The sequence below is a fragment of the Marmota marmota genome, unplaced genomic scaffold (genome assembly GCF_001458135.2).
Source record: "Marmota marmota marmota unplaced genomic scaffold, marMar, whole genome shotgun sequence".
Classification (NCBI taxonomy): domain Eukaryota; kingdom Metazoa; phylum Chordata; class Mammalia; order Rodentia; family Sciuridae; genus Marmota; species Marmota marmota.
The window spans coordinates 1,294,906-1,319,046 of NW_026000130.1; the positions used below are offsets into that span (position 1 = coordinate 1,294,906).

General features: G+C 43.0%; 2 protein-coding genes across 5 annotated transcripts in view; both read left to right on the top strand.

The window, feature by feature from the left end:
• The window catches only part of Chek2 (checkpoint kinase 2), a 42,495-nt gene extending 22,899 nt beyond the window's left edge, over positions 1-19,596 (top strand). For 3 of the 4 annotated variants that reach the window (XM_015500228.2, XM_048784949.1, XM_048784948.1), the window contains exons 8-15: positions 4,956-5,017; positions 7,073-7,172; positions 10,034-10,120; positions 10,848-11,011; positions 11,235-11,350; positions 12,504-12,589; positions 16,653-16,733; positions 19,036-19,596. In XM_015500228.2, the coding sequence (XP_015355714.1) occupies positions 4,956-5,017; positions 7,073-7,172; positions 10,034-10,120; positions 10,848-11,011; positions 11,235-11,350; positions 12,504-12,589; positions 16,653-16,733; positions 19,036-19,125 (786 nt within the window). In that variant the 3' untranslated portion in view covers positions 19,126-19,596. The remainder of the gene's footprint in view (positions 1-4,955; positions 5,018-7,072; positions 7,173-10,033; positions 10,121-10,847; positions 11,012-11,234; positions 11,351-12,503; positions 12,590-16,652; positions 16,734-19,035) is intronic. The other variant, XR_007341228.1, reaches the window with a different exon arrangement.
• A 3,698-nt stretch (positions 19,597-23,294) lies between these two features.
• Ttc28 (tetratricopeptide repeat domain 28) overlaps positions 23,295-24,141 on the top strand; it is a 583,072-nt gene continuing 582,225 nt past the window's right edge. The window contains exons 1-2 of the mRNA XM_048784881.1: positions 23,295-23,341; positions 23,638-23,797. Of these exons, the coding sequence (XP_048640838.1) occupies positions 23,295-23,341; positions 23,638-23,797 (207 nt within the window). The remainder of the gene's footprint in view (positions 23,342-23,637; positions 23,798-24,141) is intronic.

A 24,141-nucleotide genomic window follows, 5' to 3' on the forward strand; every position in this document is an offset into this window, starting at 1 on the left:
CCTCCTCCTCCTCCTCCTTCTTCTTCTCCTCCTCCTCCTCCTACTCCTCTTCCTCCTCCTCCTCCTCCTCCTCCTTCTTCTTCTTCTCCTTCTTCTTCTTCTTCTTCTTCTCTTGCCCACACTGGTCTCTTGAACTCCTGGGCTCAAACCTTCCTCCTGCCTCATCCTCATGAGTGCTGAACTGCATATGTGTGCCACCCTGCCTAGCCTGACTTATTCTTTTTTTTTTTTCCATTTTTTTAGTTGTAGATGAACACACAGTATCCTTATTTATTTCTGTGTTGTACTGAGGATCGAACCCAGTGCCTCACACATGCAAAGCAGGAGCTTTACCATTAAGCTACAGCCCCAGCCCCCTGAGTTATTCTTGTAGAGAAATAAAATAAAATTATTCTATCTTATAGAGAATTGATCAACTGATTATGTTTGCAAAGACAATGCTAATTTTAGTAAATTTAATAATACCTGAGTTTTTAAAATATTTATTTATTTGGGTGGTAGTGGGGATTGAACCCATGGCTTTATTTTATTTCATTTATTTTAGGTTACTGGGGATTGAACCAAGCAGCACTCAACCCCTGATCCCCATCCCCAGCCCTATTTTGTATTTTATTTAGAGACAGGGTCTCACTGAGTTGCTTAGCGCCTCACTTTTGCTGAGGCTGGCTTTGAACTCACGATCCTCCTGCTTCAGGTTCCGGAGCTGCCAGAATTACAGGCATGCACCACCATGCCCAGCCCAACCCAAGAGTTTCACACATGCTTGGCAAGCATTGTGCCATTGAGCTCCATCCCCGGCCGGTTTTTTGTTTGTTTGTTTGTTTGTTTTTGTTTAGTTGTAGATGGACACATATCTTTATTTTATTTGTTTATTTTTATATGGTGCTGGGGATCAAACTCAGTGCCTCATGCATACTAGGCAAGCGCTCTGCCCACTGAGCCACAACCCTGGCCTGATCCTCAGCCCTTTTTATTTTTTATTTTGAGAGAAGCTCTTCCCAAGTTTCCCAGGCTGGCCTTGAACTTGTGATCCTGTTTCCTTAGCCTCTTGAGTAGCTGGAATTATAGGTGTGTGCCACTGTGCCTGGTTATACCTGAAGTTTTAACACCTTAAAATACATTTTATTTGGAGTGACCCAGATAAATCAAATAATGACAACATCCTATCCTTATATCTGATAAAAGTGGTGTGTCAGTCACCTCTTTGGGTATAGATAGTTCCCTCTTTTGTACAATGATGACGTTGTCTCGATGAAGACTTTGGCTCAGTGTCAGCGGAAGGTGTGTCTCACTTGAAAAAGGTGAGAAGAAAAATTAGAATGTGGTCTGATCCTGCTTTTCTTTTTATTGGTTCTTTCAGTTTCCTCATTAATTCATGAGCATCATCCATGTCATAAGCTCAGTAGTCCCTGCACTTGAAACAAATCCTGTATTCTGTCTACTGTTTGACTATGATCATCTTATTCTGGTTTTTATTCTCTAAACAACAACAAAATTTCTTTCCTTATACCTCCCCAAATTCCTCAAAGAACAGGGAGAAACCAAGAACAAGAATACAATCATTACCTTGACAAAATACTTCCACAGGCTCCTCGAGAATCCTGTGCAAGGAGTGGTAACCCGTGGGAATCTGAGGGACTGATCTTCTTGCTTGGCTTTTTTTTAATAATTTTTTTAAACATTTTTGATTTTTTTTTGTTGTTGTTGTTACAGATGGACACGATACCTTTATTTTAACTTTCTTATTTTTATGTGGTGCTGAGGATTCAACCCAGTGCCTCACACGTGTTGAGCAAGTGCTCTACCACTGAGCCACCAACCCCAGCCCCATCTTTTAATAATTTCTTTGTAACTTCTTCCATGTACTCTTTGAATTTTGTCTTTTGGTGGTGAGTGGAGGGCATGGGGTCTCTCTATTGCCCAACCTGGCCTTTGACTCCTGGGCTCAAGTGATCCTCCTGCCTTGGCCTCCTAAGTAGCTGGGACTATAGTGTTGAACCCCAGCTTGCCAGGTCTTTTTTCCAAGAGCCTGGAAGCCTCTTTAAAGAGCAGAGCTCTCTTTAAGGCATGTGGGGTATGTTTAAAGTCCCAGTGACTCTTGTAATTCCAGTGACTTGGGAGGCTGAGGCAGTAGGATGGCAAGTTCAAGACCACCCTTGGGGGACTGGGGTTGTAGCTCAGTGGTAGAGCACTTGCTTAGCATGTGTGAAGCACTGGGTTTGCTGCTCAGCACTACATAAAAATAAATAAACAAAATAAAGGTTAAAAAAAAAAAAGACCACCCTTGGCAACTCAGTGAGACCCTATCTCAAATCAAGAATAGAAAAGGTGGGGGATGTAGCTCAGTGATAAGGTACCTATGGGTTCAATCTCCAGTCCTGCGGGGGGTGGTAGGGGGAAGAGCAGAGCCATCTAATTTTCTAGGGGTAGGATTGCATCAAACATACCCTTAAAATAAACACTAAGAATTCTCAGAGGAGTTTCTCTGATGTCAGATGATCCTCAAACATAACATATACAAATCCAGTGTCCAGTGCTGTTTAGAACACTAACAGTTAGTTAGGTCCCTGTCATATTTCTTAGCAGTTTCCTGGAGCATTTGGAACCTTGGGAATTCAACATGGATCCATGGATAACATTTGGGTGTTTGGGGACAATGTCTCATGGCCCAAGAACCTGGCCTTAGGAGTCCAACACCGATTTGGTCAATTGTCAAACACTTAGTGGGCCAAGACTATCTTCTAGGCCCAGGCAGTGTGGAGCCAAGATGGAGCAGTTCACCCCTTCCCCCATGTCTTCTGTCTAGTGTGGAGACAGACCTGAGCTCACAGCTCATTTCTGCCGCCTCCTGGCTTTGAGAAGGTCATCCACTTTTCAGAGCCACTGTTTGCTCATCTGAGTAATGGAGATAATAAGGATACGTACCTCACAAGGTCAGTGTGAGACTTCTGTGGGTCTGCTCCTAAAGCTTTCAGCACAGAGAGCAGGCTGAGATCAAGGTCGTGAGCTGGATTCCTTGAGCTCTTTTCCCCGTGTGACTTAAGTGGAAAGTCTGGGTTAATAGTCTCTGGTTCCTGTTAGAGAGACACTTTTATGTGTGACAGCCCTAGCCAATGACCTTGGGTAGGAAAGACTAGAGGCAGTTGATTGCTCTGATTTTTGGGGACCTCTTTACATTCAGTCAGCTCTTGGCCCCAACCATTCCCAAATGATTAGGTCCCTGATATATTTCTTAGTAGTTTCTTGGAGCATTTCCTGCCCATTATTTGTTTATTTATTTAGTTGTAGATGGACACAATACCTTTATTTTATTTACTTTTTTATTCATGTTTATGGGGTGCTGAGGATTAAACCCAGGGCCTCATATGTGCCAGGCAAGCACTCCACCACTGAGCTACCACCGTAGCCCGCTGCACTGCACATTTTGATGCCAAGAGGAACCAAGCAGTTCCCATTTTCCCTTCTAATCTAGTCATCTTCTCCATTTATGAGTTTTCTTCTGCTTCTCCTTTAAAAAATAATTTGGCCAACACATCACAAGTTCATAATCTAAAGAGTCAAATAGTATTAATAATTTTGCACAAACCAGCAACTTCTCATTCCTCTAATCCTCCTCTCTATAAATATTTAAAAACTCTTTCTTGGCTTTTTGCTAGAATTTGCCTCCATGTTTCTACGTAATATGTATAAACCATTGTCTCTTGGTTTATCCACTTTAAATAGCCTGTTGGCTTCCTGTTATGGGATATGAAGATTTTAGCTGTTCTTTCTTTTCTTACAAGGAGTAGTCAGCATTTTATTTAAAAAAATTTTTGTTGTTGTTGTTGATGGACCTTTATTTTATTGGTTTGTTTATGTGGTGCCAAGAATTGAACCCAGTGCTTCACACATGTGAGGCAAATGCTCTACCACTGAGCCACAACCCCAGCCTTGAGTGTTTTCATTATTGTGTAATAAAATTGCTCATGTAGAGTCAAGTAGTGTACAGGAGTGGGGAACTGGTTTGTTTCGAACTTGGCTCAGGATTACGACCTCCACCTCCCCATTAGCTGGGAATACAGGCATGTGTTGACAGCCACCTGAAGTTGGCTATGTACTGTGAAACAAAAGCTCTGCTAAGTATGAAGTCATAATATTAAATATGGACTTTTAAAAACGTACAGTACTGCTCCCTTGCCCTCAGTGTTCTGTGCTCTCTGCCGTGGTCAGAGGTCACAGCTCTCATCCACTGCGTCTCTGTCCCCTACCTCCAAGTGTGCTTAAAAATTCTTAGGAAATTACGGGGCTGCGATTGTGGCTCAGTGGTGGAGCGCTTGTCTGGCACGTGTGAGGCCCTGGGTTCCATCCTCAGCACCCCATAAAAATAAACAAATAAAGTAAAGGTATTGTGTCCATCTACAACTAAAATATAATGGAAAAAATAATTTAACTTATAAAATTATTATGAAACTAGAATTTTCCTCTTTCTTTGGCACAATGGGAGGCTCTTGTCACATGGGGTCACACTCCCTTTGTTTCTAGAACTGGAGCTGGGTGATCTCTGTCTAGCAGCATGGCCTGGCTCTGTACCTGGCCTGCTTTTTCATTCATATTGCTCTTCAGAGTGTCACCCGGTTCCTTCAGTGCCTCTGTTTTAGGGCTGGAGGAGGAAGGCTGGGAAGAGACTGGCCTTTGTTCCTCGGTAGGACATCCTCATGTGAAACATGAACCCGCTCCTCACTGACATGGCAGGGTGTGGACTGTTTATTCCATTTTCTCACGGAGGAGTCGTCTGTCAGATTCCACACCCCCACCCCCAACTTCAAAGCTACCAGAATCAGTGGGCCCAAAGCCTGGGCCTGGGCTCCCCGACTCCCTGGGCAGATGTCTCAAATTCTGTGGCTTTTGTGGTTTCCTTCTTGGGAGTTTCTCACTTGTTTTCATTCTTTCCTTTCTCTCTCTTTTTTTTTTTTCAGCCTTGCATCATCAAGATTAAAAACTTTTTTGATGCAGAAGATTATTACATTGTTTTGGAATTGTAAGTAGTACATGTTTTAAACTTGACATTTTCATTTAAATGCTCAAAAGCCAACATAGACTTGAATGTAGACTTGCCTTGTTCATGCTGGGGACCCTCCCTGTAAGTATGTGGTGGTGGGATCCACAGTGTGTTTGCATGTCTAGGTAGTGTTAATTCTAGAAGTCGTGCAGTATTTCCACAGGCAGGTAGCAGGGGATTCTAGTCCCTGCATCTGAGTCCTGGGTTTAAACACTACTCTGCAGGTGACTAGTTGACCACCCATGGGTGAGTTTCTTTCATCCCTCTGAGTTTCATCTTCTTAGTGTTAAATGCAGATAATAGTACAGAGTCTTGGAGAAGTTTACATGCTATGAGGGATGGAAAGCCCTGCAGAGTACCTGGCACATGTGGGCGCTTGACATGGGGTCCCTGTTTTTTTGGTCTGGGGATTGAACCCAGAGCATTGAGCTGCATTCCCAGCCCCTCTTTTTGGGGGGGAGGGTGGGAACCAGGGATTGAACTCAGGGGCACTCAACCACTGAGCCACACCCCTAGCCTTTTTTTTGTATTTTTATTTAGAGACAGGGTCTCACTGAGTTGCTTAGCACCTTGCTATTGCCGATGCTGGCTTTGAACTTACGATCTTCCTGCCTTAGCCTCCTGAGCTGCTGGAATTATAGGGATGCACTACCGTGCCCAGCCCCAGCCATTTTTATTTTTCATTTTGAGACAGGTTCTCACTGAGTTGCTGAGGGCCTTGCCTAATTGCTGAGGCTGGCTTCCAACTTGTGATCCTCCTGCTTCAGCCTCCTGAGATGCTGGGATTACAAGTGTGTGCCACTGTGCCCAGCTTCCACGTGTGCTGATGTTATTACTTTAAAAATATCTGCTTTCGGTGGTCCTTTCTACTTAAGATGATGGGATCTGGTGGCATGGTGGTGCCTAAGTATCTTTCATTATCTTGCTGCTTTACTTCGTGGTTAGAATGTCCTATCTTCTTTGGTATAACCAAAATAATTTCCTGTGTCATTCCTGGAAGAGGCCTGTCTTATGTCTATTCCTGCATAAATTCACAGTTTTGAAGCAGCTGTTGTGACAGGCATGGAATGCTTTGTTCTTGGCTGAAAAATGGAGGCTATGCAGATTGAGTGGCAAGAGCAACTTAGGGAGACCCTGACTCAAAATAAAAAAATGAAACCGACTGGGGTGGTAGCTCTGTGGTAGAGTGCTCTTGGGTTCAATGCCCAGTGCTGCAAAAAATAAAATAAAATAAACAGCAATCCTGATTATAACCCTGGGAGAGATGAATGTCCTAGGGTTCTTCAGGGAATATTTGCTGTTACCAAATAGGAGATTGTTATCTGACTGGATCTGGTTGACCCAGTGAATAATGGTCATAATAGTACAGTATAGTAGCTGGTGTTTATTAAGCCCTTACCTGCAAGCTAGGTTAGCACTTCCTGTGGACTTCATAATAATCTTACAGGTTACTTACATGTCACAGGTGGGTTTCTATTTTTAGACCCACTTTAAAGAAAAGGAAACTGAATCAGAGAATTCGAATAACATTGCTGAGCCCTGTGCCAGGTGCCTTACCTATGTCAATCATTTATTTTATACCAACCATCACAGCAGGTGGTGTTACTCCCACTTTTTAAGCTTAGAGAGATTAAATAGCCCAAAGTCCCACAGCTAGGAAGAAGTGGAGTTGGGGTTTAGACCCGAGTTGACTTGATTGTAAGTTCTGGCTTGCTCTTCCTCATCACCTCCGAATCACACAGGGTACGTGATAAGCGCGCAGGCTCCTGGGCCCACCTCCGGTAGTGAATCAGATCTTAAAGTATCCCAAGTATTACCAATTCCCACTGCATGTTCCTTCTTTCATATTCCTTACTTCTGGTGGGGACATCAGATTGTAGATGAACCTTATTAGCTCATTAGCTCTAATAATGTGAGTCAAAGGTGAATAAAAATGGCAACTCTGTGCTAGTCTGAATGAGTTTGCTCTGTCTTTTATACCACGCAAGTGAGTTTTCCTCTAGGAATGAACACCTTCCTTTGTCTGTGTTTCAGGATGGAAGGAGGAGAGCTCTTTGACAGGGTGGTGGGGAATAAACGGCTGAAAGAAGCTACCTGCAAACTCTATTTTTACCAGATGCTCTTGGCTGTACAGGTGAGAAAAGTCCTCAGTTATTGTGCCAACCTACTTTCTGTGTGGTGCAATTACTACCTGGGTTAGGGAGAAACTGAGGGACTGAGAATTAAAACTCTGAAGCGATCCTGTGTTTGTTCTGTTCTTGGAAAAAACATCCTACCCCTTTGACTCAGATGACAAAGCTCTTGCTGTGAAGTTAAGAGACAGTAAGGAAGGGAACTAGAAAACCAACACCCCCCAAGTCTCCTCTCTTTAGCCTGGAGGTCTTCCTGGAGGGAAATTGATTTCTACCTGTTTTAGTCAGCTTTTTTACCCTGTGACTAAAAGACCTGACAAGAACAAGTTTAGAGGATGAAAAGTTGATTTGGGACTCACAGTTTCGGAGGTTAAAGTTCATAGAACACAGGCTCAATTACTCTTGGCCCAAAGTGAGGCAAAACATCATGGCGAGGGCTGGGTTGGAGGCTCGGTGGTAGAGCACTTGCCTATCATGTGTGAGGCACTGGGTTCGATTCTCAGCACCACAAGTAAATAAATAAAGATCTATCAACAAGTAAAAAATATATATTAAAAAAAACCCCACAAGCCATCATGGTGAAAAGGTGTGAAGGAGGCAAACAGCTCAAGACGTGGAAGCCAAGAGAGCTGTGCTCACCAGGGACAAAACACATACCCAGGGCATGCCTGCAGCGATTTACCTGCTCTAGCCACACCCTGTCTGCCTGCTGGTACTGCCCAGTAAACCCCTACCAGTGGATTAATGGTTGATTATTAGGTTAAGGCTCTCATAACCCAATCTTCTCACCTTTGAACTTTTTGTGTTGTCTCACACATAACACTTCATATCTAAACCATAGAACTACGGCTACCTTATCTTTGTAGAAAACCTCCTGTAAACTGGGACTGGGCACAGTTGAGGGGCCGGTGGGCAAGCTGGGGCGAGGGGGATGGGCGTGCTCTTCCTGGCTCATTTACTCAGTTCCCTCCAGATGCAGCATCTTGGTCATGGGAGTGGACAGGTGGGTGAGGCATGTGCCTGGCCTTCTCTATTCAGTGAAAGTGTTGATAGAGAAGCTGTTGGTGGCACTTTGCCTTGAGGAATACCACCATTTTCCAAGCAGAATTGGTTAAGATTCCTTTTCTTGAAAACCTATTCATTGCAGTAAATGCAGTGGAGGGAGCAGATTTCTTATGGGGGAGGGAGACTGGAAATTTAACTCAGGGGCACTTAACCACTGAGCCACATCCCCAACCCTTTTTTTCAGTTGGAACACACTACCTTTATTTTATTTATTTATTTTTATGTGGTGCTGAGGATCCAACCCAGGGCCTCACATGTGCTATGCGGGTGCTCTACTGCTGAGCCGCACAACCCCAGCACCCCCAGCCCTTTTTATGTTTTATTTAGAGACAGGGTCTCTGAGTTGCTTAGGGCTTCGCTTTTGCTGAGGCTGGCTTTGAACTTGTGATCCTCCTGCCTCAGCCTCCTGAGTCCCTGGGATTATAGGTGTGCGCCACTGTGTCTGGCTGGGAGCTGTTCTTGTATTGGGTGAGGATTGAGGGAGATTTTTCTGGGATAGGTCCACCTGGGTTTGGCCTTAAAGGTTTCATCAGGTTAATTTCCCACTGAAAGTGCCCAGAGGGACATCCAGAGCAGGCTGAAGTTCATGATCATAAGCCCCCCACCCCTCTGTCCAACCCCCCTTTTTTTGTTTTGTTTTGTTTTTCTGTTCTGGGAACAAGTGCTCTACCCCTGAGTTACACACCAGTCCTCAAAGTCTTTTTAATGGTGGCTGTCACCTACCTAGTGCTTATCTCCCTTATTGGTTTTTCCCTTTCTTATATTTACTGATCAAGAATATTACAGTGAGGGGCTGCGGCTGTGGCTCAGTGGCAGAGCTCTTGCCTGGCATGTGATCCTCAGCGCTGCATACAAAAAAAATAAGCAAAGAAAATAAAGGCATGCTGTCCATCTACAACTACCAAAATTTTTTTTTAAAAAAGAATATTACAGTGGATTGAGTATATGGAGCAATTGCTATGAGACATTTTTAGTATATATGTAAATATATCATTTTGATGGAATTTTTATGTTTATTTTGGTATGTTCTCAAAATATTTTATATCACTCATTTAAGTTTTATTGAATTAAATACCTTATATTTCTGCCAATGTGAAAGGATATGTGTTTTCTTGAATTGTGAAATGCAAGCTTTATTGTCTCAGTTGCTGTTTTTGTTTTTTTAGAGAATTGTGAAAGTTTACTGAATGCTGTGATTAACTTCTTAATATTCTCCCTCCACCATAAAAAAGAGCAGTGTAGTTTTTGCAGTTGACCTCACGTTAAAGATAGAGTCTGATTTCCTGAGGGAAGTATTATTCCTTTTTTTCAGTAATTCTTCTAGGATAGGCTTGGTCCCATTTTAGAGGCGAGAATAATTAGAGTTTTCTGGAAAAATTCTGTATTGTCCCTTAAAGAGAGATTGGGTACCATTCTTTCTCTTCCTAAATGAGATAGAAAGTGTTCTTTTCTGGTAGTCATCTTTCATAGGTAAGAACATTCTTAAGACAAATCTACACACACACACAAACACGCATGCACACACATACACACACACACACACACGATAATGTAGTAGAAAAGAGAGAAAAGGAACCAGGTCCTTGACTAAATTGTGACTAGTGTTGACCCCACTCTACTTTTGAAATTCCATTTATAAGTCACTGAAGTCTATCTTCTTCTTAAGTCTATCTTCTTTATCTTCTTCAATGTGGGCAGGTTTTAAATGACCAACAAAATTGATTTCACATTTAGAAAAAAAAAAAAAGGACTTCCTAGAAAATATAAATCTAAGGGCTATGCCTTCCTTTCTGTGTAGTACCTTCACGAAAATGGCATTATACATCGGGATTTAAAGCCAGAGAATGTTCTACTGTCATCTCAAGAAGAGGACTGTCTTATAAAGGTAAAAGTTATGTTCTGTATGTGAGCATTCTGGTAGAAACTGTCTTTTAATTCCTCGTGTGAAAAATGGGAGCAAAAAAAAAAAAAGGACTGAGAATCTGATTTTTGCACTCAGCATTTGTTGTAGAGATCAGGTGATATCCTGTCTCTCTGGAGTCTAATGAGCATTTATCAGCTCCATTGTATACAATCCACCTTTGTGCAGAGGGGTCTAAACAGATGAATGAATTACATATCCTGCCTGGACCTCTTTTTCAAGCTTCCTTTTAGAATCTTCTGTTAGAATTTAAAAATAAATAAGAAAATAAACTATATCTCAAAAGACCCAGGCTGCATCTCTGAATCTGAGGGTGGCACCCAGGTGCAAGAATTTTTTTCAACCTCCCCAGATGTTCCACAGTTAATCAAATTTGAGAGCCTAGGGTCTAAGAAGAATAGTGTAACTAACTAGAATCCTCGGGTGTTTGTCATAGGGATCACAAACTTTCTATAAGGTTACAAAGAACATAGGTAAACTGGAAAACCTAATTCTTGAAGTTCTTAAGTTAGGGATTTTAAGCAAAATTTAGTACTGGAACTTGCAAGCCATGAGTTTGCAGACTTCAGATGAACCTCAGGTATGAAGCACACAATGAAAGCTGATGTAGCTGATGTGGGACCAGCAGACTATGATACTCTTTTTATTTTAGGACATTGTTAAAAATTATTCCTTTTGTCCTTAATTTTAGATTACTGATTTTGGGCAGTCCAAGATTTTGGGGGAGACCTCTCTCATGAGAACTTTATGTGGTACCCCCACTTACTTGGCTCCCGAGGTTCTTCTTTCCATTGGAACTGCCGGGTATAACCGTGCTGTGGACTGCTGGAGTTTAGGAGTTATTCTTTTTATCTGGTAAGAAAAGTTTTCATTGCTACACAATCTGGTTGGAGGTAATTAGATGAAAGCATAACCATATTCAGGTAGCAAGGTCATGTTTCATTTAGGTCACTTTTCGACCACTGATTTAAAGAAAAACCTGCTTTTTCATGATTCTGAAACCAAGAAATCTGTATATCTGAATGCCTCTGAGAATGCCATTTGATTTCTTTCCCTTTTTCTCTCTACCAATATAAAGCCTTAGTGGGTATCCACCTTTCTCTGAGCATAAGACTCAAGTGTCACTGAAGGATCAGATCACCAGTGGAAAATACAACTTCATTCCCGAAGTCTGGGCAGATGTTTCAGAGAAGGGTATGGATACGAAAAGGGTTAAGAATATGTGGTTTACTACGATGTGGGTATGCTCTTGGTGGGAGTGTCTTTTCAAACTCTGTGGTGTTTTCTCCTATTAGTCTGTTCTAGTTTTGATTAGTTTTTACAGAATTTGAAAATTAGAACAAATGATCAAATTGTTCATTCAGCACATTGAGCTCAAGTTCCTAGTCTACTGTTTCCTAGCTGTGTGACCTTCAGCAAGTTATTGAACTTCTCTGAGTTTCTATTTTCTTTATTTGTAAAGATCCTCCTCTGATAGTCCTCACCTTAAATTAAATGGTTTTTCTGAGTGCTAAGTGTAATGTACACAAGTGACTGGTACCTATTTTAGTGTGCAAAAGAATAAGTAACTTTTTAGTTACAAACTTTCCTTTGAGTTAGCCCCGTATAAAAAGCTCAATGTAAGTTACTTTGTATATTTTTAAATTTTTTTTAGTTGTTGATGGACCTTTATTTTATCCATTTATTTATATGCGTTGCTGAGAATCGAACCCAGTGTCTCACACATGCTAGGCTAGTGCTCTACCACTGAGCCACCACCCCATCCCCTTACTTTTTTGTATTTTTATAATTTAAAAATGTAACCTTATAATTTTCAGAAGAAAAAGTGGAAACTTAAAACTAAATATCCAGTAGTGTAACATAGGTGATCGTGCTAAGCATGGGTGCTCTTTAAGGAATAATATTATTGCAGTATACAAGCCAGCCTTCATTGCTTGCTGGAGTAGTCAGGCTTTATTTCTGACAAGCCAGATTTTCACAGAGCCCCTCTTTGGTTGAGGGACTCTCATTACCAGTCCTGGGGTGTCAGGGAGAGTTGGCTGTAGCATTTTGAATATCTCAGAACTGGGTAGAAGGTCAGTTTAATTAGTTTGAGTCCAGCAACAAGAGAGGGAGCAAGGAGCTAAGAAGCTGTGTCCCAGAGCGGGAGATGGGGAGCATCATCATCATTCCTGGTGTTTAGAGTCCTCTGCACACAGGGAGGAGGACCTGGGGTCCTGCCCACTGTCTGCTGACTCCATAATGATCTCTTTCTGGATGGTGGCCTGTCATTCTGCATACCTTAATATTGCTGATTGGATGTGTTTATCCTTTTCACTATAGTTTGCCAATTCTCTTGTTACCTTAGCTCTGGATCTCGTCAAGAAGTTGTTGGTCGTGGATCCAAAGGCGCGGTTTACGACAGAAGAAGCCTTAAGTCACCCGTGGCTTCAGGTGGGTGTGGGGCAGTACCCACTTGCATGAAATGCACAGGGAGCTCTGAGCTAGGTGAGGAAGAGGATGGAAACATAACCTTTGCAATGTTGGGTCTGTTTTAGGTTGAACTGTAGGTTCACCCAACAGGTGAGCTAGGCTGGGCTTCATTCCAGCCATCTTTCACCTTAAATAAGGGAGGATGGCAGCCTCCCTGGGAAGAATCCAGCCATTTCTCAGTTCCATGTGATTGGGTGTGAAGGGTCTCACTTCTTATTCCTGGTGAGTAGGCTTGCTGTATTGCAGGCTGACACCTGCGTCTTTCAAGTCTGCATTACTTCTCTGTTCTTGCTGGGAACTGTGGCTGCCATTAGATCGTGCATGGACCTCATTCAGAGTTGCCAGAGTTGGAAGTCTTTAGTGGATTTGATTTGTCAGATTCATGTTTGGTGTTAGAATTAGCTACAGCAGTGGGGAGGTTTTTTTTTTTTTCTTTTTGTACCGGGGATTGAACTCAGGTGCACTTGACCACTGAGCCACATCACCAGCCCTGTTTTGTATTTTATTTAGAGACAGGGTCTCACTGAGTTGTTTAGCACCTTGCTTTTTTCTGAGTTTGGCTTTGAACTTGCGATCCTCCTGCCTCAGCCTCCCTAGCTGCTGGGATGACAGGTTTGCACCACTGTGCCCAGCCAGGCAGGCTTTTGATGGACGTCTGATCTTCCATTTCCTGTGTCGTCATTCAGCACAGCCATGCCTCTTTCTATTAATTTTCTTTTGATCTGTTTTCTGTGGGGATTAGGCACTTACTAATCAGGTAGTTCGAGCAATAGACTGTTACTCTTGGGGATTACTGGTCCACAAACTCCTTGGGCAGTCTGGCCTCAGCTCTATATTTAAGGCTCTCAGGGAGGGCTGTTCCCCATTCTGTTTTCCAACCCTCTACACCTAACAGTTTTGCTCAGGCCAGCTCAGGTTGAGAACAACAAATCCTTAATGGAGGAAAAAAAAAAAAGCCCAGATATATGTGTTTGGGATGTTGCCATGGAAACAGCAATCTCCCCAGAAGAAATCTGTCAGATGATTTAGCATTTAATAGACCACACAGATTTGAGACAGCAGGACCTTGGAGAAAAGGAGTTTGGAAACAAAGGGTGCCTATGGATGTAGGGATTTAATTTTGATGAAAAAGAGGAACACGCCTCTTGGCTCTTTTCATGTATCCTAGTAAGGAAACTCTTGGGGTCCCCATGTGGAGAGGTTGGAGGAGCTGTGTTGGGCTTGGAAAAAAAATAGAGAGCTGGCCAGCAAGTCCTAGGGACAGGATTTGCATCTGCCTGAAATTTATGAGGCAGCACAGCCTATTTTTCTTGTACTTTTTGTCTCAAAAGAAAACTTACAACTAAGAAGGTGAAGTTCAACTCTGCCACAGGGGTCTCCTGTCAATACTCTTTTATCCACATTTTGTTTTTGCAGCCAAAGGTGGAGAGGACAAGGCTGCAGATGGGTTATCTAAAACATCAGTTAGTGATGGTTAGGTTTTTATTTTGGGAAAGTTCTGTTTTTCAGAAGCCAAATGGTTTTATGGGTTTGGCACTGGGCTGAACACTGGGAATGTGAATCGTGGTCTCTGTGTTGTCATTAGCAGTGTCTGGTTTGGGGAGCATCTCTCATTTCTCCTTCTTCTTTAATACATTTTTAGTTGTAGAGGGATACAATATCTTTGTTTATTAATTTATTTTTTATGTGGTGCTGAGGATCAAACCAGTGCCTCACACATGCTGGGCAAGCGCTCTGCCACTGAGCCCCAGCCCCCCTCACGTCCTCTTCTTGCCTCATGTTGAGTGCCTGAGAGGATTCCTTCCTGCTTGACTTCAAGGGATAATTTAATACTTTTGAATAGGTTGTGGACATCTCAAAGGAAGGACATTTACAGATAAATTCTGCCACCAGGGGGCTGAGGATGTAGAGCCCTTGCTTAGCATAAGTGAAGCATTAGTTTCAATCCCCAGCATTGCAAAAAACAAAACTAAACAAAATAAAATAATAATAAAAAACTTTACAGTTTGCGTCAACAATGAGGTTCTTTTTTATGTAAGCTAATTGATGACTTGTAAATATACTTAATAGACTTGGGTCACTGAAGGTCTAAAGGAGAAGGGCATTTGTGTTAGCCTCTTACTATGACGTACCTGAGATAAATTGACTTAAAAAGAGGAAAAGTCCATTTTGGCTCACAGTTTTGGTGATTTTAGACCATGACCAAAGGGGCCCCATTGCTTTGAGCATGTGGTGAGGCAGCATATCATAGCAGGAGTGTGTGGTGGTGACCTGTTTGTCTCATGGCTGGTGTGAAAAATATGAGAGAGGAAGAGGAAGAAACTGGATTTCCACAGTCTTCTTTGGGGAATGCCCCCAATGACCTAACCTCCTCCCACTAGGCACCACCTCTCTGAGGCTCCGCCCTCTCACAGTAGTGCTGAGACACACAATCCTACCATTATTCCATTGTAATTTCATTGGTTCATGCATTTATTCCTTCAGAATAGTCAATGAGCTCTTGTGTCAAATACTCTTAGGCAGCATGGATATAAAGAGGAATAAGATAAGTCCTTGCCTAGGGAGCTGACGTCTGCATCACAGTTGCTGACTGCAGTCCTACAGTGTGGTGTGATGTATCTGTTGGCGGGGTGGGGGTGGGGGTAGGTACAGAATACAGTGCTAACCAGGAGGAGGCAGGGCCACTGCCCACAGGGCTCTGGTGTGAACAGGACTGAAGCCTGCATGATCTGGCAACAGTGTCGGGGGTGAGTGTCAGCATTCTCAAATGTTTACTGGGTCCCTCTGCCAGGAAGGCCCCTGTGCCTGTGAGAGTGACTGGTATCTAGGGGATGCTCAGGAAGAATTTGTTCACTGATTGGAACAAGGAAGGTGGGCTATGAAGGTTGCAGGGAGGTAAGGAGGGCATTCCTGGGGGAGCTTTGGTGTGAACTCAGTATGGGGGGAAAGAATGGATGGGCTTTGGCAAGTGACAGTACGTGAGAAGTGACATCCTCTAGCCATGGGAGAGTCTAGAGGGGAATCCAGGTGAGCATGACCCTACCAAGATAGGCTGAGGGACTAGGCAGAGTGATGGAAGCAGGTGGTAGTTCCAGTTGCTAGATAGAGAAGAGATGAAGCAGTTGGTAGTCCTCTAGCATCATGCAGCTGCTGAGCGGTGGAGACCCCGTCGTCCTCTCCCTCTGGTGGCTTACGGGGAAGAGTAGGGAGAAGGTGGGTTGCTTGGTAAAGTATGTGGGGCTTTAGAATCGAACTGCTTGAGGTCTATATACTGCACACTTCACTGGTGAGTGGCTGAGCTTAGCCCACATTCTTTGACATATTTTGCATTTTCGAAGATGGGGAGAACCAGACCAGGCCACCCATCAAGACTCTCGAATGCAAATCCTTGAACCCTATAGAACTTAGCATCTGGAGAGGTAGAGCTACCCTCACACCTCACACATCTGGGCAGTTGTTCTCTTTGCCCACTCCTTCTCTGCCCCACCTTTTCCTCCTGCAGCATGAAGCACCTGTAATGCTATGTCGTGTTCATTGTTGTCCTTTCTCATTAGAGCTGAGCTTGGGATACTGTGGGCTTCAAGACCATGTGGCACTTTGTATAGCACCTGCTGGGTAATTTTCTTAGGGTGCTGAGTCCGTCGTTCAGTTGGCATCTGGGTAAATGGCCTTGCTGATGGCAGGGCAAGGGGGCGATGTGGAAGGATTCAGGGAGCTGCATGGAGTCAGCCCCAGCCTTTGGCTCTCAGGATCTGCTGGTTATCTGGAGTCTGTGGTTCTCTTACCCACTGAGCTCTTAGGACCATGGGTTTGATTCAGTCAGTGTTGACTGAGCTGTCACTGCTCATGAGACTACTCAGAAGGCAGAGGTGAGCACCCATGGGCCCTTCACTTCGGGAACTTGAGCAAGGGGGTGATTCTTAGCAGACACTTGCCATCCTTGCAGGGGTGCCTTGCCCTGTCCTTCTAAAGGAGTTTTCTTTTCCCCAGACACAGCCTACTTATGTTTTTCATTTCTTCACAGGATGAGGACATGAAGAGAAAGTTTCAGGAGCTACTGGCCGAGGAAAATAAATCAATCGCTCTATCCCAGATCCCAACCCAGGTATCCCTACTAATGATTAATAAATCTAGACTAGGTTTAAAGAGCTGATGAGTGAGCCTAATGAGTCTAAAGATTCTCTTTTATTTATTTTTTAAATATTTTATTTTTAGTTGTAGATGGACACAGTATCTTTATTTATTTTTATGTGGTGCTGAGATTCACACCCAGTGCCTCACGCATGCAAGGCAAATGATCTACCACTGAGCTACAACCCCAGTCCCAGGTCTGAAGAGTCTTGAGGGTGACAGTTGCTTCACATTCTTAAAGATCTATGTAGTAGGTGTTACGTTTCAACTTGATCTGCTCTAGCGTCCTTATAAGATTGCTTAATATGTTAGTGAAGCACACGTAGGGCCCGTCACTTGAAAGTTCTCCTTCAGGGCAAGACTAAACCATCTGTTAGAGGCTCGATTTTAAATTCGTTGGAAAACTTAAAATTTGGACAAATGATGATTTCTTGGTTATAATTTTATTCTTCTAAAATTCTTTGTAAGTATAAATAAATATCACTTCATTCCTGTCTAGCTTTCTTTTGGTTAATGATAGTTCTGCCTTTTTTTTTTTTAAGGTACTGGGGGTTGAACTCAGGGGCACTTGTCCACTGAGCCAAACCCCTAGCCCTATTTTGTATTTTATTTAGAGACAGGGTGTCACTGAGTTGCTTAGCACCTTACTTTTTTTTTTTTTTTTTTTGCTGAGGCTGGCTTTAAATTCATGATCCTCCTGCCTCAGCCTCCCGAGCCGCTGGGATTATAGACGGGCACCACTGGTTGCACTATTGCAAGCACTGCAAAAGTTCTGCTTTTTTCCCACTCTCCCTCCCAGTTTTATAAATGGTGAAGCAAGCAAGGCAAGATTGCCTTTTCCATAAAAGAGTAAAAGTTGGGGCTCTAAGTGAGAGGTTTTAGTCTTTCTCACTTTTTGTGATATCGACCATTGAACCCAGGGCCCCACACATGCTAAGCAAGTACTCTACCACTGAGCTATACCCCCTAGCCCTTTTTATTTTATTTTGAGACAGAGTCATACTAAGTTGTCCTGAAGGCCTCAAGCTGTCTGTCTTTTCTGCTTTAGCCTCCCAAGTAGCTCTCTGTTTTGGTGCTAGGGAGTAAATGCAGGGCCTTAGTGTAGGCTAAGCACATACTTTACCACTAAGCTGTAAGCCCAGTTCCATTTAATACTCCAAATCTACTGAGCTTGGCAACAGTTGCACACTAGTGTATAGGATTCTGTTTGTGATCTTGCTGACCAGGAGCTATAGTTGCCTCACATCAAGAGAGAATATTGCTAGCCTACAAAAAGATGTTCAGAGTCTGCACCTGAGGTTGTGGTGGCCCTGTGGCAGAGTGCTTGCCTGGCATGTGTGAGGCACTGAATTCAATCCTCAGTGCCACATAAAAATAAATAAAATAAAGGTATTGTATCCACCTACAACTGAAAAAAAAAAAAGATATCTAGATTTAGATTCAAAGTTTACTTTCTACTGTTTGCATTTGCTTATGCACCATTGTAAAATATAAAAATTGTAGTTGAAAAAAAAAAATTGTAATTGAGTTGAGTATGGTGGTGCACATCTGTAAATCCCAGTGGTTTGGGAGTCTGAGGCAGGAGGATTGAAGTTCAAAGCCAGCCTCAGCAACTTAGTGAGGCTCTGTCTCTAAATAAAATACAAAAAGTGTTCGGTGGTTAAGTGTCTCTGGGTTCAATTCCCAATATCAACAAAAAGGGTGGTGGGTGTTCCTGGGGTTGTGGCTCAGTGGTAGAGCACTTTCCTAGCATGTGTGAGGCATTGGGTTCGATCATCAGACCACATAAAAATAAATAAATAAACATCTTAAAAAATACAATACCCTTAAAAATTTCTTTCTTTCTTTCTTTCTTTTTTTTTTTTTTGTAATGGGAATTGAACCCAGGGGCGCTCAACCACTGAACCACATCGCCTTTTTAAAAAAATATATTTTATTTAGAGACAGAGTCTCTCTGAGTTGCCGAGGCAACTGATCCTCCTTCCTCAGCCTCCTGAGCTTCTGGGATTACAGGTGCGCTCCACTACGCCTGGCAAGATTTCTTATAAAAACAAAATTGCAGTTGAACTGTCCTTACATCATTAAGTGGTTGGAAGCCACAAGAAGAGAAATGTTAGATAAGTGTATTGGAGTCCAGTGGGGATTCAGTGACCACCAGTTATTCTTGGTACCACGCTTTACATGAAGTGACCCTGGTTGACTGATAGCTAATTGGGGAACTTTAATAGAAGCTGGTGATTTTCTTCTAAACATTCTCCCTTTTTCTTTATTTGCAGCCTTCCACTAGTCAAAAGCGGCCCCTGGAAGGGGAAGCCGAAGACACAGAGTCCTCGAAGCGCCGGGCTGTGTGTGCGGCTATGCTGTGAACACTGGAGTGAACCTGAAGAAATGTACTTCTTTCACTCTGCTGTCATCTTCCTTTTCTTTAAATCTTTTTTTTTTAATCATTTGTATTTTAATTATGGGAATAATTGCTTTTCCACAATCACTGTTAATTCAATTAAAAACCTGATGGAATGTGGGCTTTGTACTTATGCTTCAACCAACTTTTTGGTTGAATGCCTTTTATTTAAAAAAAAAATTTTTTTTTTTTCTTAAAAAAAAAATAGTTGGGGGGGAATGCTGGGGCTCAGTGGTAGGGCACCTGCCGTGCACGTGTGGGGCCCTGGGTTCGATCCTCAGCACCACATAAAAATAAATAAAGATATTGTGTCCATCTACAACTAAAAAAATGTTAAAAGAAAAAAAATGTTAGGGGTGGGATATGGTTCAGTGACTGGATTCTTACATTGCAAATGTAAGGCCCTGCGTTTGATTCCCAACACCAAAATAAAGAAAGAAATAAAATGAAAAAAAAAAAAGTTGTGTGTGCTTTTTCATCTAGAGCCCTACTTGGGTTGTTGTTACCAGGCGGTTTCTCTGGATGTCACCTGGTTTCAGCCAGGGACAGCTAAATACAAATTCTAAAGGCCCCTTAGAAAGTTATAGGGAAAGGGGCACAGGGAGGTTGGGGGTGGCATTTGTAGTGACTCACACTCAGAAATTTCAAGAGATGGTAGGTACATTGGTGTATGTATCATGTGCCAGTTTTAAATTCTCATCCTTTGTGTTAAAGATACATGTCTTCACAGTCTGAAACCTTGGGACTAGATAAGTTGTGAAATTCAAATTTTTCCAAGGTTAGGCAGCTGATTCACTTCTATTGTATATTATGTGTAATACCCCGGGGGGGGCCCATAACCATACTCATTGATATTTCTGCAGCAAATATTCACAGCAAAAGGGAAAGAGAAAGAGGAAGGTTGTCCCATGTTAATGCATGTCAAACTTTTCTCCCAAATGAATTAAGGATGACTTATTTTAGAAGTGGAGTTTAGGCATGTGGGCATGTTACATTGACCCATTAATGATTAGGAAGGCCCTGTGCAAAAAGCCCTATTCTTGGCTGATCTTGTCTTCACAGTGATCATATAAGCTAAGTCACCCAGCCACCCTCATGATACAGGTAAGGAATCCAGGCTTAGAGAAGTAAGGTAACTTTTCCAAAATCACACAGCTGATAAGTGGCAGAGCTGGGACCCAACCTAGGTTTTTCTGAATCCAGAACTAATGTCTATCTTCCTAGTTTCATGTTCAGACTCATGGATGGTGACTTGCTGACAAAATTCACAAGCAACTGATGTCTAAACTCAAATGTCAGCATGTTCAGTGAACTGCCCAAAGGAGCATATATCCTTGTTTATCATCAAGTGCGATCAGTCCCTCCAGGCTGGCTTCAGGGACAGCCCTATGATCTGTAGAAGTTGGAACATCTTTGGCAGAAAACAGACCACTCACATCATTTCATGGAGGGGATGTGTATCGAGGTCACAGATGCCTGGATCTGGAGCCATCAGGAATGCAGGCATTTCTAATGCCTGCTTCCTCTCTGATTCTGCTTTTTCTTTCTTTTCTTTCTTTCTTTCTTTTTTTTTTAGAGAAAGAGAAGAGAGAGAGAATTTTTTAATATTTATTTTTCAGTTTTCGGTGGACACAACATCATTATTTTTTTTAATGTGGTGCTGAGGATCAAACCCAGCACCCCGCGCATGCCAGGCAAGCATGTTGCCACTTGAGCCACATCCCCAGCCCTACTTTTTATTTTTTTTAAAAAAATATTTATTTAGTTGTGGATGAACACACAGTATCTTTATTTATTTTTATATGGTGCTGAGGATCGAACCCAGTGCTTCACCCAGGTGAGGCAAGCGCTTGACCACTGAGCCCCAGCCCTAACTCCTCTGCTGCTTTTTCAATTTTGCCTGGTTGACACTAGATCATATTGTAATTCACTGGTCATACCATGGTTCGAATGCTACTTACCAGCTAGGACAGTGTCAAGGGCACACAGCTGTTGCCCCTGGCACTAGGGATGGGAGTGGGGTTGGCAATTTCTATTAGAAAGGTATGCAAGTATTCTGAGGTTTGGCTAGCCTGGTGCAGGGGGCTGATGGGATTTAGGTGGTTTGAATATTGAAAGGAATGAGGTTGAGATTGCCAAGTTAGATGGGTTTTAGTTCATTTGAATAATGTGGAGGTTGAGGTTTCTTAGGGCATTTTCCCTCTTGGGCACAGTTAGCCAGCCCTTCCCTGTTTCCGGGGCACATTGTGGCTCCCTCTGATGATACCTGCCATGATAGGCTAAATAATGACCCTCAATAGGTGTCCTCATTCTAATCCCCAGAATCTGTGAATGTTACTTTACATTGCAAAAAGGACTTCATGGACATGATTAAGGATCTTGAGGTGGGGAGATTATCCTGTCTTATCCTGTGGGCCCAATGTCATCACAAGGATCCTTTTAAGAGGGACCCAAGAGAAGCCAGAATCAGATGAATGATGTGATAACTGAACGTAGATTGGATTGATGTGCTTTGAAAATGGAAGGAGGGGTCTAAAGACTATAAACAACCATGGAAACTAAAAAAGGAAGCCAATGGATTCTCCCTTCAGTGCTCTTTGAAGGAACTGGTCCTTTACAACTTGACTTGAACCAACTGAAACTGATTTCAGGCTTCTGACTTACAGAACTATAAGTAATTTTGTCTTGCTTTGAGCTGTGCAGTTTGTGATAACTTGTTACAGCAGCCATAGGAGACTAATACATTTACTAAAGGGGAGACACTGCTGATGAGGGCCACTTGACACTGATTTTCTCTTCCTAGCCTCACTGTAATTTCCTTTTAGGAGAATTTTTTCCTCTATTACATGAAATCACGGCATGGGGCTTCAAGGTGAGGTGGGGAGACAACTGTGGAAGCTGAAGAAGTCCTAGAAGTTCCTTCTGCTATGGAACTGATAGCTGGTCATCTAGCAGGAGATGGGTACAGGACTTTGAAATATGAGCAAAAGGAGCTGGGATGGCAACATTCATGATGGGCACAATATTGTGCTTACAGAACATTGGCTTTTGGGTAAGTTATTTGCTGGAATTTTGGTTAAGTTTCTTGATAAGCTTTGGCTTCCTTATCTTTAAGATGGGTTCAGTAAGAATAACCATCTCTGATGCTGTTTGTGAGGATTCAGTGGAATAAGGTCCATAAAGTGCCCAGTTATGTGGTAAGGGTTGTCTTCCATCATGAGGTAGGATAGCCATGTAAGTAGTCAGTTCTTGAAAGCATCATCATCTTTCAGTTCTTGCTTGGGCACTTGTGGGGTCATTGGGATGCCTTTGACTAAGTAGACTTGGCAAATGCTGGGCCTGGGATTGGCAGTTGGAGGAGAGGTGGAGAGTCGTTTCTCATTGGCGGAGGAAGTAACTGCCACTCCCTTTTGCAGAACAGGCAGTTGGTTCTATGGTGGACCTACTGCATGCCTACTTGATGGTGTCCTGGATATCTCTTGTTTGTGCTGGCCCTGTGCCCAATGCCTCTTCTGTTCAGGTGGAAGCATCCTTTTTCCCAATTACCCTTCCTGTTTATATCCTTCTGGAGGGTCTGACTTCAATCCCTTCCCATACATCCAGCTCTAGCCAATATGGATTGGCTCAGGAAGGGCATGTAGCTCAAATGGGTCCAATGATGAGTTAACCTTGGGACTCTGGCTGGGTCTACAGGTTGAAGCATCCCTAGTCTGAAAATTCAAAATGCTCCAAAATCCAAAACTTTTTGAGCAGTGATATGATGGATTATGAAAAATTCCATACATGAAACTTGGTTTCATGCACAATGTTACTAAAAATATTGTATAATGTTAACTTCAGGCTCTGTGTTTAACGTATGTATGAAGCATAAACAAATTTCATATTTAGGTTTGGGTCCCATCTCCAATATATCTCATTATATGTACACAAATATTCCAAAATCCAAGATCTGAGACACCTCTGAGCATTTAGAATTACGGATACTCGACCTGTACTGGGAAACAGCCCCTGCTTTCTTGGTAGATGAAGCTACTTAAGTGAAAGAAACTGTATAGAAATGAAGTTATTAGAGAGCAAATGAAACCTGCAACAGGTCAGAGAGGCTGAGTTTGGTTTGAGGTACTGGATTCCGCTATGCCAGAAGTGAGGCTCCAGCCAGAATTTTCCAATTATGGGAGCAGGTAAATTTCTCTCTTTTTTCTCCCCTCCAGGTTGTTTGTGTCACTTGTGTCTGAAAAAATGCCAAGAGAAATAAGCACAACCATTTACAAATTCCAAGAGACTCTTGAAAACTTCTTTTTCCTAGTAGGGAAAATGTTCTCTGCTATTGTTTTGGTGCCAGCTTTAGGGTTTTGAGGCAGAGTATGGAAAGTGAAGACGTGGGAAGTAAGAGTCTCTTGCAGCCCCAAGGTTGGGTGAACTCCCAGCTAATTATACCGCAGAGTTTGGGACAGAACCCCTTTCATTAAACTTTTAGGAGTCTTGGACGGATAGGGCAGGAGCTACAATACGGAGCCTTCGAAGGCTGCTTGTGCGCCAGGCAGAGTGCTGAGGGGTGTGGATGCCTCTCGAAAGCCCTTGTCAACCCTGGGAAATCCGCTGCACACGTAGAAATCGAGGTTCTCTGGGTCGGTCAGGTGACATGCCCAGTCTCCCAGTTTGGGAGATGGAGGTGGCACTTGAACCCTTTAAGGAGAGCCCACCTCTTAAGCACTTGGGGTGGTGCTGGATTTTGAGCCTGATGTCCGAGGTCAGTGAAGAGGCGGGACTTGAACTCAGGTTTCCAGAGTCTGGCTCTCCCCAGGATACTGGAGTTCACTGTGCCACCTCCATTCGCGCACGTGCCTGCACACCTCCAGGAGTGGGGTCTCAGCAACCGAAGGGCGTCCTTCGTCTGGCACTTCTTGGGCGTACCCTCGCCCCAGGCCCCGCGATGCGGGTGACACATTGGAGGCAGTGGAGAAATGGGCTTGGCTGGGGT